We start from the raw sequence: 16,978 nt of genomic DNA, 5'->3' as shown, positions 1-16,978 counted from the left end.
TTGTCTGTTCCCCTTCCCCCAATTCCCCAGCACTGTTCCCATCCCCCCAATTCCCCAATTAAAAAAAAAAAAATCTTAAAAAAAAAAAAAAAAAAGAATACCTTAGATGCCAAACACTCCACTTGTGGAAATTTATAATTCATATGAGCAGAGAATAAACACACAAATGAAACAAGTACAAAATGGTATGGTATAAACTTTTAGTACATTTAGAGCACAGAAACAGCTAAAACCATATAATAAAATTACAAATCTGAGTTAATGTATCTTTTTTTTTCTGATTGAAATGTAATAAATATTCCTACAAGTCACTTGCTCTTTCAAAAAATATTTACTGTACCAGAAACAATTTTAAATAAAAAAGTAATGAAAATCATAATTCTTTTGAACACATTATTACCTTTGGATAAAATTATTAAATATACCTTAATATTAAATATGCTGTGAATTTTTATAGCTCAAAGTATGTAATCAGGTTTTAATGTACAGCCACAAAAAGAAAAAGAAACCTCAATGAATGTTAAATAACAATGTTAAGACTTAAAATACTGAAGCTTAGTAATAGTTACTAAACTTAAGTAGCTATATTTTTCAGTCTTTCTAAAAACACTGCCTGTGGCTACTTAATTTGTTTATATCTCACCTTATTCAAAAAAAGAAAAAAATATGAGATGACAAAAACCAGCCCAAGGAACACAGAAAAGTAAAAATACATTATCTGCCATCATCTTCTTAAAGAAGGAATGAAGACAGAAGTGAAATTAGTATCCCAAATGCATGCACGTCATTAAGTTCTATACAGTTTGCCAAAGGAAGGCCACACAGCAACTGGCTCCAAGGTTTCATTTATTTACTGGGTACTTCTCATCAGTACCCAATATAGCAATGGCTCTTAAAGATGAATCAGAGCCTAGAGTGGAGTACCGATACAGATTGAGAGGCAGTGATTTGGAGATTAAACTTCCCTGTAAGCACCTGCAACACAATTACTCCTTACCAAAATGTACAAGTCATAGGCAGTAACAGGCAGCCAGAGTAGGCCCAACATTCTATTTTGTCAAACTCCAAGGAACATAACAAGCACATGTGTCTCAACAGAAAGCTATCTTTCAATACAAAATATTAAAACTTGGGGGATCTCTCCCAAAAGACATGGTTTTAGAATAATTAATCTGTAGCTCTTATTTTTATTGTAACTAAAAGGTTGGATCTGTTGTCAGTTAAGATCACTTCTTATTCCTAATAGAAAAGCCAGGTCAACACTTTCTGTGTGCCATAGAGGGCATGCATCTAATTCATTCAAACTTGGCCCAGTATCACCTGGGAATAATTTTTTTCCTTAAAAAAGCAGAAGATGGCAGAGACATCTTTTTACACTGCTCCCCCAATTTTGACCCATGGAGAAGCCATCCTACCAACAGCACCTCTCTCAGTGGTACTGGAGTGCAGAGTTGTAAGAGCATCAGAGCCAGGAGTCTATGCTGCACTCAGGGAACTTTGTAATTGAGGCTCAAAGTCAAAGACAACGAGCTGTGCCAGTAGGAAAAAATTGTTTCCTTGTTCCTCCTAACAATACATTACACCCAGTCCTTCTCATTTTAAACACTGTTTATAGCACAAGTTATGGGACGAGTGGCTGGACAGTTCATACAAATTGGGAATTTATACAAATTATGGGCAGAGCTATGAGTCTTAGATAAAAAAAAAAAAAAGAAAAAGAAAAAAGTAATATGAACTCTAAACTACTAACATGCCAAAAAGGTAGTACAAATAGACTAAAATTATTTAAAGACATTTCCAGCCATTTCAGAGTGACGGCATAGGCTTAAGTTGGATTCAAATCACAGTAGTCTCTTACTGCATGACTTGGCCAAATTCCTTATCCTCTCTGCACCTGTTTCTTGATTTTCAAAATAGGGATAATTCACAGAGTTGCCGTGAGAACTAAATGAATTATGCACCTAAAGCTCTTAAACATTATCTGACATGTAGTTAGCACTCAATAAATGTTAGGGTTTTTCAATTCTTTTTGCTTTTAATTTTAGAAAAACCATGTATAAAAAAAACAACCTTCTACCTTTAAAAAGAACACATATACACAATAGCATGTGCCAATCAACAGTTGGCGCCAGCATATTATCAGATCAAGTCTTCTTATGATACTGAAGGCACTGATACATTAAAGCTCAAAGGTATTCGACCTATGGAGTGCTAAAAAGTTGTAATTTCTACTAGAAATCAGAATGTAATAACAAACTACAAAAGACTCCAGAGGGCCAGCAGCCATTTTTGTTTTGGCACATAATTAGCACCTTTCTTTACACTTCAATTTTACTCTTTACAAAATTAAATGTGTACAGTATGATTTAATTGCTCTTAATACTTTTTTACTAAAACATGTGAAATTAAGAAACTGCTTTAACTAAGCAAGATTTATATGTAACACAGATAATTTATATAAGCCACTTTTCATAATAAGATATTTACATTTAAATTGGACACACAAAGCTCTGTTCCTAAAGTGACCACAAGTAAGTTTCTGACCCAGAAGCTTACAATTATTTTGAGGGCTTTCTATGATAGTCATGAGGGAATAAATCTTCAACCTGTACCTTCAAGAACATTTTGATTCTTTTAACAGAGTATCTTCAAATTGCAACATAGTTTCTGTAGTGTAGTATCCCCTCAAAATTCATGTTCACCTGAAACCTCAGCATGTGACCTGATTTAGAAACAGGGTCTTTGCAGATTATTTAGTTAAGAGAAGGGAAAACTGAATTAGGGCAGACCCTAAATCCAATGACTGGTGCCTTGTACAAAGAGGAAAAACACACACATGCCACATAAAGGAGGAGGCAAAGGCTGGAGTGATGCACCTACAAGCTAAGGAATGCCAAAGTTTGCTGGGAGCCACCTGAAGCTAGAAAGACAAGTAAGGATTCTTCCCTAGAACCTCCAGAAAGGGCATGGCTCTGCAGACATTGTGATTTCAGACATCTAGTCTCCAAAAATGTGCGAGAAGGAATTTCTCATTTTAAATCACCTAGTTTGTGGTACTTTGCTATCGCAATCTTAGGAAATGAATAGTTTCCTACATTTTCTCCAATGTCTCAAGTGAAGCCCACATGTGAATTCTGTTTTTGAAGAAAAATAAGTTTTTACGAATGGTAAAAAGTAAATGTTCTTTTAGATTTCCCCCCATAATTATTTGAGTACTGAATTTCTGAAATGTAGCTTTGTGCAACAGTCTTACCGGGAAGCCTCATTTCCAGATATCCCCGCACCCTACTAATAAGATCAGAAGGAGGTCTCTCTCCTGTCTGCCCTGTTCCAGCTTCATGTGTATGAATATCCAAAAGCAGCATCTCATTCAGCATGACCTGACGAAGTTTTGGTGAGAACTCTGTTACCAACTCCAAACAAGCAGCAAACAGCTGTTTAGCATGGGAAAAGTCCTACAAAAAGAAATAACAGAATAACCTGGATCACCTTTCCTCTGGAGTCAAAAAATATGTATCTTTATGAGTACAGGGCAAAGAGGAGGATTAATGGTTAACACTGGTTACCTCAGGGAATGAGACTACATTATCTTATTCTGTATTGATTTATTCCAATAAATACGAATTCTTTTGTAATTTTTAAAAAGCATCCAATAATCAATATAAAATACATGCCATATTACTAAACAAGATTTACATAAATTGTAAAATAACAAAAATTAAAGTTTTTACATAAATTATGTTATTATAAACATACATTATACAGGTGTAAAATTCTATGACAAGCACCCTTCTCCATCAACCTAGATATTCAGAATTAGACCTTACATCCTTCAAGTTTCACATTCTAAAATCTTTGCACACAATGTTATTAAATCTACATAATTCACTAATAAATCAATCAGCTACAATCCAAGCCCTTTCTTACACATCTCCTTCTAATTTTTCCAAAGAGTAATCTTCAATTATCTCTCTCCACAAGCTTCCTTCACTCCTACAATTGGCTTCTATCCACCATCGGCTTCTATCCACCATCATGAAAAAGAAACAGCTCTCATTAAACAACTATTTTCTAATTATCCAATCTACTGAACACTTTTCAGTTACCTTACTGGACTTGGGGAATGCATCCCAGTGCTGTCCACTCCTCCCCTTTTTCTTGACATTCTCGATTCCCTTGGCTATTATGACTCCACATGTATCTTGTCCTCATACTCTTTCTTAGGCTCAACGTTGCATCCCCTAGGCTCTGTATATTCTCCATGGGTAATCTCTGATGACTCTCAAATCTGTATCTCTAGCCCAGACCACTCCCCAAGCTTCAGGCTCATGTTTCCAATTGCAGGCCCAAATTAAACATTATAAAAATGAACTCATAATCTCTCCTTCAAAAATGTTTTTCTCTGCACATGCACTTGGCACTCCCACCTGTTCTCCGACACCCTAAGCAGAAATCTGACCATTATCCTCAATTCTTTTTTCCCTCATGTCTTCCACAGCAAATCAGTTAGCAAGCAATTCTTGACTTTACCTCCTAAAGATTTCTCTAATATGTTCTCTTCTATCATTTCTAGCCCTTGTGCCACTTATTACCTGTATGACCTTGGCCAATTCAATACCTTTGAGTCTCTGATATCTCTGTAAAACTGAGATAACACCTTTGTTTTTGTTTTGTTTTGTTTTTAAGAAAAATGCATATGAAAATTGCACAATAGTCTCTGAGCCCAATAAATGTTATTTTAGGAGTGGAAGGCGAAAAGTTCCCAATGACATGACTATTATAAACTTTTCAAAAGCTCAAACAATTGTCTAGAGCTTTACTGTACAATATGGTAGCCACTAGCAACATGCGGCTATTGAGCATATGAATTGTGACCAGTCCAAACTGGGAGGTACTTGTAAGTGTAAAATACTCACTGGATTTTGAGTGAAAACTTAGCACACAAAACATTTTTTTTTAATTATTTTTTATTGTGAAATACACATTTTTTATAAAAACATTTTTTTTAAAATAGCAAAATATCTCAATTTTTATATTGTTTACATGTTTAAATGATAGTTTAGCTATACTGGGTTAGAATATACTATTAAAATCTATTCCACCTTTTTCGTGCTTCTAAAAATGTGGCTACTAGAAAATTATAAATTACACATGTCGTTTGCATGGTATTTCCATTGGACAGTTTGGTCTAGAACAGCAGTTCTCAAATGTTAGCATTCATCAGAATTCCCTGGAGAACTTATTAAAACAGAAGACTGCTGGGCCCATCCTAAGTTTTTGATTCAGTAGATCTAGGATAGGGCCCAACAGTTTGCATTTATAAGTTCCCAAATATCGAGCATCACCAAAACTGCTGGTGTGCGGACCATATTTTGAGAACCACTTGTTTAAAGCACTGTCTTCAAAGTGTATTTGCTCACTTCACTCTTAAAACAGTTTTAGATAAGAATTCACTTCCCTATATAAATTTTGAAGTTGAGAAGTATAATTTTTCTTAGACAAAGTTTAAGGAGATGCTAAAGTATAGTGTAAGCACTGAGTTTTTGAATAATAAATTATACTTTGTTCCTATTTTAAAACATTCATGCACTTAGGAATAAATCTAACAAAATGTGCAAGATTTGTGTGCTTAAAGTTATAAAACACTGATGACATAGATTAAATACATAAAGAGCTATACTATGTTCATGGATTGAAAGACTCAATATTGTTATCAATTGTCCCCAACCTGTTTTATATATTCATTGCAATCTGAATCAAACTCCTAGCAAGCTTTTTGTAACAGGCATTGAAAAGCTGATTCTAAAATTTGTATGTAAAAGCAAAGGACCTGGGATAGCCAAATGATTTTGAAGTACAAAAAGAAGTTGAAAAGCTGGGAATTATTTCCCTTAAAACTGTGTTGTCCACATCTTAGACTTCTAGCTAGAAGACTGTTCGTCTAGAAAAACCAGCCACCTTAACAAAGCTTACATGGGTCTCTGGGACTGGGTCTTACCTCCCAACTAGCCTCATAATCTGCCTCAACCTCACATAACAAGTAACACTCTAACATTAGCATAATGCTTCCAGTCTACTCGTGTACCATCCTATTTCTTATCTTTGAGCTTTTCCTCATGGTATCATCCTCCTTACTTAGGTAATTTATTTAAGCCTCAGGTTTAGCTTAGGATCTTCGCCTTCCAAATGTTACCTTCAACCTTCCTATAGAATTTACTGTACTATTAGTTGTACAATTATACTATGTCATTTAACATATCCCTTCTGTCTCAACTTCTCAAATAAATTGCAAACTCCTTATGCAAAATAAACTACAAAAGTAATTTTAAGGGATTTTGTTTTGTTTTCATAGCTTGGAACACTAAATGAATCCTAAAGAATACAAATAATGACTTTTCAATATGAAAAAAAAAATGACTTTTCATGTTACCTAGATGTTTAAAAAGGAATAGAGCAGTATCCATATGTCCAAGACCAGTTTGGTGTAGTTATGAGGGTAAGTAAAAAGAACAAAGCAAAAAAACCTTTTCAAATATCATTTTAGGCCTATGGCTATAATTTTAAGATCAGGAAAGTATAACAGATTTTGATTCCTGGCTTTTGTGCTAAAATTAGTAAAGCACATTCTTAACCAGCAGTTGATGTACTTTTACTCACCTTCACAGTACTGCAGTGTAAACCTTTGGCCATGAGAATGTAAACCAAATCTCTTGTTAAATTGTCTTTAATTCCCAGGATAACACCACTATAGACAGTAGGTACTTCCCACTAGAAGAAATTAAAAACTATAAATATATACACATAGAGAAAGCCAAATCTGGATAAGAATGTTTCAATAATCTGCAATCACATTTTAAAAAATCATTCAAATAGTCTATTTACTAAATGGTGCTGAGAAAATTGGACTGACACGTGCAAAAAAATGAAACTGGAGCACCTCCTTACACCATATACAAAAACAAATTCAAAATGGATTAAAGACTTAAATGTAAGGTCTGAAACAATAAAACTCCTAGAAGAAAATATAGGATATAAATTTGCAGATTTTACCCTGAGCAATTTTTTACTGATACATCCCCACGGGCAAGGAAAGTAAAAGAAAAAATGAACGTATGGGACTATATCAAACTTAAAAAGATTTTTCACAACAAAGGTAACCATCAATAAAACAAAAAGGAAGCCTACTGAATGGGAGAAGGTATTTGTCAAAGCGATATCTGATAGGGGTTAATATCCAAAATTTATAAAACACTCTTGCAACTCAACACCAAAAAGACCAACCAATTAAAAAATGGGCAGAGGATATGAAGAGACATTTCTATAAAGAGGACATATAGATGGCCAACAGGCATATGAAAAAATGCTCAACCTCACTAATCATTAGAGAAATGTAAATAAAAACCACAATGAGATATCACTTCACTCCGGTCAGAAAGGCTATCATCAATAAATCAACAAACAACAAATGCTGGCAAGGTTGTGGGGAAAAGGGAACCCTGGTGCACTGTTGGTGGGACTGACTGCAGATTGCTGCAGCAACTATGGAAATCAGTATGGAGGTATCTCAAAAAACTGGAAATGGAACTACCTTATGACCCAGCAATTCCACTCTGAGGTATTTATCCAGAAAAACCCAAGACACTAATACGAAAAAATATATGCACCCCTATGTTCACTGCAGCGCTATTCACAATAGCCAAGACTTGGAAACAACCGAAATGCCCATCGGTAGACGACTGGATTAAGAAACTGTGGTACACTTACACAATGGAGTATTATTCAGCTATAAAGAAGAAGGAAATCGTATCATTTGCAATGATATAGATGGACCTAGAGAACATTATGCTAAGTGAAAGAGTCAGTCAGAGAAAGACAAATACCATATGATCTCACTTATACGTGGATTCTAAAAAACTGTATAAATGAGAAATGTAAACAGAAATAGTCTCAGAGACACAGAGGAAAAACTGAGGGTTGCTAGTTGGGAGGGGGTGGGGATGAAGGTGAAGGGTAAGGGATGAGACAATACAAATTGGTAACTACAATATGGCCTCAGGGATAGAAAAGACAGTCTGGGGAACATAATCAATGTTGTAAATATTTTTTAGGGGGCCAGATGGACTCATATCTTGTTAGGGAGACCACCTCATAGACGGTGTAGAGGCCTGACCACCGCACTGCATGTCTGAAGCTGATATTGAATAATAGTGTATGTCAACTATAATTATATATACATATAGTCACGGGATGTGGAGTAGAGTGTGGGAATAGTAAATTAAATTGTAATAGATAAGTATGATATCGGGTGTAAGAGGGCAGTGGATGGGGGGAGGGGGTTAAAAGAATAATTATTGCATTGTTTTGTACACCTGAAACTAATAATAAAAAAATAATAAATAAATAATAATAAACTCTGAAAAAAAATCATTCAAAGGTCATTTTTTTTTTATATATATACAGATTTTATTGGGGGCTTGGGGGAGGGGAACAGCGTTCGGGAATCGGGGAAGGGGACAGGCCAACTTGTTTTGCTTCCATCTTCGTTGTGGAGGGCGCCAGTTGCCATCTGGCTTCCCGTCGGCAGCTCGTGGCCTCTGAGCTCAAGGTGCTGTGTTCAATCTTAGTTGCGGGTGGGCACAGCCACCATCCCATGAGGGAGTCAAACCAGCAGCCTTGTTGTTAAGAGTGCGCACTCTATCTACTGAGCCATCCGGGTGGCAGCTCAGCTCAAGGTGCCAAGTTCAGTCTTAGTTGCGGTGGGCATGGCCCACCACCAAACAGGCAATTTTTGTTACACCAGCTGAGCCATCCTGCCACCTGTTGGCAGCTCAGTGACAGCTCAGCTCGTGCGCAGCGTCACTGACCCATGTGGGAATCAAACCGGCAGCCCTGTTGCTCAGAGCTCGCATTCTTAAGCCAACTCTTAACCATCTGAGCCACTCGGCTGGCCCAAAGGTCATTTTCTTAGAGAAAAATGACAGCCATAATGAAATGTTAATCAAAATGAATCTATTCACTATAATGAACTAGTAACAAATAATTAAATGGATTGGTACTTTCTGAAGTCTACAGAAAAAAGGAAGAAAGAAAACAATACCCTAAGAGTACATGTATTAACTTATATGATGCTCAAAATAGTACTAGTGGGGGCCGGCCAAGTGGCGCGTTGGTTAAGAGCTGGCTTGGGACGCCAGAGGGCCCCGGTTTGGATCCCACATGAAGGCCAGTGACGCTGCCCTCCACAGCTAAGATGCTGAACAACAGCTCAACCTGGAGCTGGGCTGCTGTGAGCCATCAGCGACGCCATAGGCTACAGCCCCTGCGGCAGTGGGTTGCCATGGGCTACCATGTGTAGCCAGCAGCCAGCGTGAGAGGCCAGCAGCCTCAGTGAGCGGCCATCCAGAAGCCGGCAACTGATCTGCCTCACTGGGGAAGAGTGCAATGATGGTGCCAACTTGGGCTAGTGAAGCAACGTCCTCCACAACTAGACTGAAGAACAAAAAGGACAGCAACTTGTCTGTTCCCCTTCCCCCAATTCCCCAGCGTTGTTCCCATCCCCAATTCCCCAATTAAAAAAAATCTTAAAAAAAAAAAAAAGTTTAAAAAAAACAGTACTAGTGGGTACTGTTATTCCCCTTTTACAGATGAGAAAACTAAGGCATGCAGATGTTAAAAAACTTGCCCAAGATTATACAGTTAGTAAGTATGCAGCTGGGATTTAAACTGGGGCAGTTAGTATCAGAACTCCCTCTCTTAACTATGCTATCCTTCCTCATCTATAAAAACGAATACTAATAACAATGTCAATACTAATAAAAATCCAACTAATGTCAGAGCAACTTTTCATTTCACTGCACTGCATGTTCAAATCCCATGAACTGTGCATGAATTGCTTACTGCTTTTTTACTACATTTTCAGCAGCGGAAGAGTATGCAGTTAGTTAGAAGGACTGCCATATTACTTTAATTTCTCCTACATCTGTAGGCTATTTCCCCTGTATTTCTAACTACATTCCAGCTGAAATCATGTTTTAGAGGCTATTTTCATTTGCAGTTTCCATGCAGGAAAGCATTTAAATAGATAACCTCAGAAACAGGTAAATACATTAGCTGGGTATTTTTTAATGTGTATCTAAAGTCAAAAATGTCCTATATAAAGAAGTTTTAATGAACTGGTTCCAAGTTGTAGGCTTTAGACCTCAAAAAGTTATTAAAAAACAAAACCAAAACTACTCTATAAGCATATAACAAGTATTTGCTACAAACTGCATAAGTAATATACCTTACAAATATATTTACTGCTATATTTAAAGTATATGGAGATGCTATAATACATGGAATATAAACTTATTTTTAGAGGTTACTGAATTAATAGTATCTTCTTTGACATCTTTTATTTCTGTGTCAATGGATGTTCAAAGTACAATCACTGTCATATGAAGGTCCTAAAATTGTTGACAAATAAAGAAATAAAGGGGGTCTTTATACTCAAAAAGGTCAGGTAACAACTGATCTATTAAATTACATCAGAAAACAAGGATAATTTTCTTATCTGTTCTTGACAGAGGATTTCTTACCTTATTAGACACTGTCCAGAATTGGCGCTCTGATGTCATACCATGTAATTCAATTAAAATCTGTCGAATCCTCCAGGGATCCACTGACAATATCAGCTGATGCTCCAACTGGCCAACGTTGACACTTGCCGAAGCTATGAAATGAAGCAATTTCTATTTCAATTATGATTTAATTCAAAGGTATACATAATCCTATAAGTATGAGAATAATAATTTGAGAGAAATTGTGTAAGTTAAAACAGCCCCCATCTTGAGAACTGATTCATCAACATGTGTAATTTACATATTAACTTTATCCTCACTGAGAAAACCTAATGCAATTTGTATTATGTCTGCATTTAAGAAATGCATTTAATAGATAAAGATGATGAAAATATAAACAAAGTTAAAAATCAGTAACTGGTTCATGGAAAGAACTATGTGGCATATATGGAAAAAATAACATATATAGTCTACTTCTGAACATAATGTGTTAACAAAAGCATGTATAAATAAAATGTTAATTTTGAGTAACAAATATTAAGACTATTTGATTTTTGAAAGAAAAAGGGAGGCGTCATTGCCTTCCCAAAGAAGAAATGATCTTTAAAGTTCCTAATTACAAATCAGCTTTCAGATAGTCTTCAATAATTCATTTCCAGCATTTTATGTGTTAATGTTATCCTTTTCCTTTACAACTGGTCACTTTAAATCTAGTGAGGTTCAAAGCAACTAAAATTTTGCTTTTTTGTTAAACCAACAGCATTCTCTATAGCACCTATATTGTTTTGAAGCTTATATTTTTTAATAAACAGCACTATATTTTCTACCTATATTTATAAAAGCAAAAATGTAAGAAAATCATCAAATAAATTAAGGCAAAAATGGCAATATTGCCAAAGCTAAATGTTTAATCAGTAAATAGTATCAGTGATATAGGTGGAGATGCATGAAAGCCTGTACTTTTTTTTTTTTTGGTGTTAGCATGCTTTACCAGTCCCCTCCCTCCTCTGTTATCTCCCACAAACATATAAGCAGTAGAGTTATCTTGGTCTAGGTCCCTACCTAAAATCTTGTATGTATCTAGGCCTAATTCTCCATTAACCATACACGCAGCAGAATCCCAGTACTTAACTTCTTAGACAGAGATATGACTATGGAAGACAGGTAAATTTCTATTAATTACCAACATAAGTATAAATTAAAACAATTAAGAAGGCATCCTCAAATATAGTGAGGGGAAATATTAATAGAGGGGCAAAATATGCCAACATTTAGCTAGCAGACTAGAGAGCTAACCTGGGATATCATAAAATGAAGTTACAGGTTTAATGCACAGATTTATTCTAGGGGATCTCTTCCTCATCTGATCAACAAGTAGCTTTCGTTCTTCATCTTTCAACAATGTAATGAAAAGCTCATGTGAAGAAATCATGAAAACATACTGCAGATCTTCCAACCCCAGACACACATTCCTAGATCAGTAAGAAATATTATAAAACAAAAAAGTATATAATTTAGTTTGTGAAAAACAATATTAACCAATTTTTATTAATAACCCATGTAATATATCAGCCATTTCATAAACTGCATTAACAATATTTTGAAACAGATTTAAAATTTTTCTTTGGCCCTTATTTAAAATTGTGATGTCGGGCCTGCCGAGTGGCTCATTGGTTAAGAGTTGGCTTGGGAGCGCAAGCTCTGAGCAGCAGAGAGACCAGTTCGGATCCCTCAAGAGCCAGTGACACTGCACCCTCTACAGCTAAGACGGTGTACAACAGCTCGACCTGGAGCTGGCTGCTGTGAGTCGCTGGCAACTGTAGTCTGCACTGGGCTGCTGTAAGCTACCATGAGCAGCAGGCAGAAAGCGTGAGCTGCCGTCCAATGGCCGGTGACCGATCTGCCTCGCCCAGGAAGAGAGCAATGATGGTGCCAACTTGGGCCAGTGAAGCAACGTCCTCCAAAACTAGACTGAAGAACAAAAGGACAGCAACTTGTCTGTTCCCCTTCCCCGATTCCCCAACGCTGTTCCCTCCCCTAATTCCCCAATAAAAAATCTTTAAAAAAAAATTGTGACGTCAACTACACAATATAAGAAAATAGTTAACTGATATAATCATAAATTTTGTGAGGCTGCACAAATCTCAACCTTAACTAGTTCTCAAATACCAGTTACTGTCTTGTTTATAAGACATGCAGTTCAAACACACAGAGTAATAAAAGATACTTTCCTCACAGTACTAAGTTCAAAGGGGAAACAGAAAGAAAGGCACTTACTTTAGAAAGGCAGCCATGTTTCCTTTCAAGGAATCAGAAGTTTCTTCTAAATTTATTGATCTTGAACATACCTAGAAATATGAATTTTTATTTGAATATGGGCACTTTACAAAATGTACACAGCAGTTCAAAACCTTTAGACTTAACAACTGAATTTTCCTTTTTCAACCATTTGATTAAGTAATTTAAATGACAAAAACAGAAACAAAAATCAATTATGGGAGGAGTGGAATACTCATTTCAATAACTGCAAGTATTTATATGCAGTAAACAATAATCTATTTAGCATGGTACAGATCCCTCCCAGAATTTATAAAGTATGTTACCAATTATATGTAGACATTAATTCTTACAGTTTATCTCTACATATAATTTTTCTTTTATTTTTATGCCTTTTACGTTTTTAGGAACTCTCTCATCCATGGCCGTTGAAAGGTTGAGCTAACCTTATTAAGCAGCACAATCATAATAATTACTAATTTTTTTATTAGTTTCAGGTGTACAAAAACATAATGATTAGACATTTACACCCCTCACAAAGTGATAACCCCACCCCCAAGTTTACTACCCCTCTGACATCGTTTATAGCTGTTAAAATACCACTGACACCAATTCACTTAGGAGGCAAGTATGACCTTGATACCAAAATCAAAGGCAAGACAAGAAAGAAAAAAAAACAGGTATATCAATCTCATACGTGAATGCAAAAAAGTCTTAAAATATCAGCAAACTAAATCCAGCAATATATATTTTTAAAAGATCATGGCATACACCTAAAACCAATACAATATTATATGTCAATTAAGATAAAAAAAGATCATGACCTAGTTGGATTTATTCCAAAAAAGCAAAGGTAGTTTAACACTTAATATACTTCACCCACATTACTAAATTAGAAAAGAAAAATTAAATTACGAGATTGTAAAAGGGAAAGCAGTTAATAAAATCTAAAAATCATTCGTGATTTTAAAAAAAGAAAAAGAGCCCTTAGTGAGCTAATGATAGGTGGAAACTTCCTTAATCAGTAAAGGAATGGCTACAAGAAAAACATATAATAAACATTCTAAATGGTGAAAACAGTGCAAGCTTTTCCTCAGCAACTGAGAATGAGACCAGGAAGTGCACCAGAGCCTCTTATACGGAACATTGTACTGGAGGTCATCAGCAACACAGTAAGAACAAGTAAAAAGAAATAAAAATGAAAAGGTTAGAAAAGGAAAAAACCAAAATGTATCATCTACAGATGAAAAGTGTTTATTTAGAAAAGTAAATGAACTGACAGATAAATTAACAGAATTTTTAATAGTTCAGCAAAGTAGTTGGAAACAAAATCATTATATTGGGTTGTCGGAAAGTCATGACATTTTTTTTTCAAAGGTCATTTATTTATATAAAGAACTAAGATCAATCAATGATATATTGCCCATTTTGTTCGATAACCTTTTGCCATCTTGAAAGGTTGTTTTTTTTTTAGCTGAGCCATCCTGCCACCTGTTGGCAGCTCAGCGGCCCTTTCGCCATCTTTAGTGAGCCTCATAATTCCTTGTTCATAGAAGGACCTGTCTTTATTTGCAAAAAACTGAACAAGGTGCTGATTTACAGCCTCATCTGAATTGAATGTTATACCATGCAAGGAGTTTTGAAGAGAGCAAAACAAGCAGAAGTCTGATGGCACAAGGTCAGGTGAGTATGGTGGGTGTGGCAACACATCCCATTCAAGCTCCAATAAATTTTGACGGGTGATCAAACTTGTGTGTGGTCTTGCGTTGTTGCTATGGAACACAACTCCTTTACAATTAACAAGCTCTGGACGTTTCTGGATGATGGATTTTTTTCAAGCTGCCCAATTGCCAACAGTACACATTCAAATTGATTGTTTGGTTCCTTGGTAGGAGCTCGAAAAGCATGACACCTTCAAAATCCCACCACACTGAAAGCATAATCTTCCTCTGATGAATGTCTGTTTTCGATGTCATTTGAGGCGAATCATCACGTCAGGACCAAGACCATTGCGTACCACATTGTTGTAAACAATCCACTTCTCATCACCAGTTATCAGTCACTTCAAAAAAGGATCATTTTCCTCACGTTTAATGAGCATATAACATGTTTATATGCGCCATCAAATGAACTTCTTTGAATTCATGTGAAACCCAAATATCAAGCTTGCTTACATATCCCAGCTTCCTCAGGTGGTCGTGAACGCTTGAATGATGGATGTTCAATGTTTCTGCAATCTCTCCTGTTGTGTAATGCAGGTTTGACTAGATCAATGCATTTATTTTGTCGTCATCAACCTTGGTGGGCCTCCATGACCAAGGAGTGTCACTGAGATCAAAATCACCAGGGGGGGCGGGGGCGCGGCGACGACTTCCGGTAAGATGGCGGGATAGACAGACACTGTGCCGACTACCTCCCAGGATCACAACAAAATTACAAATAATTTATAAGATATTCAACCTCGGAAGTTCCCTGGAGCCTAGATGAACAGAACCTCTAAACAAAGGACTTAAAGAGGAGGCCACGTCAAGTCCGGTAGGAGGGGTGGAGACGACAGAGGGCGAACCCCATGAGGGACACCTCAGCGGTGGGGAGGCTTCTCCGGTTGGGGGTGAGACCCTCCGGCCCCACACCGCGCTCACCACCCCAGAGTTACGTTGCTGGGAAGAGGAATTCTATGATAGCTGGAAGGAGAAAATAGTGAGGACTCTCTTTGCTCGGCTTGGTGAGGCTGAGGGCAGCTGGAGAAAGAGTGGAGCTGGCAAACCGACTCGCTCGATGGTGAGCACTCACCCGGTTCCTGGTGGAGGGAGTAGCTTTGTGAGCGGGGCCCAGGAGCCTCTGGGAAGGACTGAACTGAGTGCCTTTGGCACGGGAGCTGCAGGTTTTTGGGACCATTGTTCCCCTGGTGTGGAGCTCGCACACAAGTAGTGCACAGGAGGACGCCCCTTTTCAGGGCTGGGTCCTCCCACAGAGGCTCAGGTCTGGGACTGCATTGGTCTGCTGGAATTGGTGCAGGAGTGCGTGTGTGCGTGCATGCGTGCGAATGGGGCCTTGGATCCCCACCCTCCATACTGTTTGTGCTGCGTAGCCAGGGAAACACGGGGCAAGCGCACTCCGACTACAACAGACTGCTTATTGAGACCCGGAAGTGCACGACTCGCCTTAGGTCCCTGATTTCCACACTGCTCATGCAGAGTTGTCTGGGTGGCAATTGGCTGTCGGGCTGCTCGGCCTGATCTTTGAGCGGCTGATTGGGACAGGCTGAGACAGGGAGTTTTCCTGGGAGTGTAGGGCCGCGAGCTGTGCGCCTGCGTGATTCAGCCGGGGCTTTCTGGGCGAGTTCGTGTGGGTTGGCTGCCGATGCAGGAGTGCATGCTGCTCTGACTTGGTGGGGGCCACTGACCACACCCTGTGGTTCCTTGGGGGCCTGCCCCGCCCACCTACAGCTGTGTTGCCAGGGGCACCCTGAGCTCCTGGTCCCTAGCTCCTACCTCTGCAGGCCACAGAGGGTTGTCTGCAGCAGCAGACAGCCCGCAGCAACCTGTGAGGATTTTTGGTGGTGAGCACAGTTCCAAAGCACACACAACTAATTGTGGGAAGCTTACTTCAAGTCTAGAGGGAGGTCGGTGCATGACGCACTGAGCCCTTCCCCCCAGCAGCTGGTGCTGAGTCGTCCACAATCTCTCTATTGCTGAGCACGTGGTCTGCAGATTACAGCGGGCAAAGAGCCCCTCCTTTTTTTTTCTTTTTTTCCTTTCTTTTCCCTTTTTCTCTTTTCTCTTTTTTTTCCCCCCCTCTTTTTTCTTTCTAGGTGATCTAATACATCGAAGCAATCAGAGTGACAGCCAGAATGAAGAAACAAAGAAACATGTCCCAAGTACAAGATCAGAAGAAACCTCAAGAAATGCAACTAAATGACACAGAGGTATCCAACCTTTCAGAGACAGAGTTTAGAACACTGATGATACGAATGTTTCAGGAACTTAAGGAGGACATAAAGAAGGATACAGAAATCATAAAAAACAACCAGGTAGAACTAAAGAATACAATAACTGAAATGAAAAACACACTCGATGGAATCACCAGTAGATTAGATGAAGCACAGGATCGGATCAGTGATTTAGAAGACAAAGTAGCAG

The 16,978-nt window shown here is 37.8% G+C and overlaps 1 protein-coding gene across 2 annotated transcripts in view; it reads right to left on the bottom strand.

Annotated features, from left to right (window-relative positions):
- The window catches only part of INTS8 (integrator complex subunit 8), a 66,645-nt gene that overhangs the window by 18,355 nt on the left and 31,312 nt on the right, over window positions 1-16,978 (bottom strand). For both annotated transcript variants that reach the window (XM_019632030.1, XM_019632029.1), the window contains exons 11-15: window positions 12,837-12,907; window positions 11,856-12,031; window positions 10,578-10,711; window positions 6,658-6,768; window positions 3,254-3,455 (exon numbers count right to left, since the gene is read on the bottom strand). In XM_019632030.1, the coding sequence (XP_019487575.1) occupies window positions 3,254-3,455; window positions 6,658-6,768; window positions 10,578-10,711; window positions 11,856-12,031; window positions 12,837-12,907 (694 nt within the window). The remainder of the gene's footprint in view (window positions 1-3,253; window positions 3,456-6,657; window positions 6,769-10,577; window positions 10,712-11,855; window positions 12,032-12,836; window positions 12,908-16,978) is intronic.

This window comes from Hipposideros armiger, unplaced genomic scaffold, assembly GCF_001890085.2.
Source record: "Hipposideros armiger isolate ML-2016 unplaced genomic scaffold, ASM189008v1 scaffold_1069, whole genome shotgun sequence".
Classification (NCBI taxonomy): Eukaryota; Metazoa; Chordata; class Mammalia; order Chiroptera; family Hipposideridae; genus Hipposideros; species Hipposideros armiger.
The sequence above is the reverse complement of the archived record's forward strand: the minus strand, read 5'-3'. Positions and strand labels throughout refer to the sequence as shown.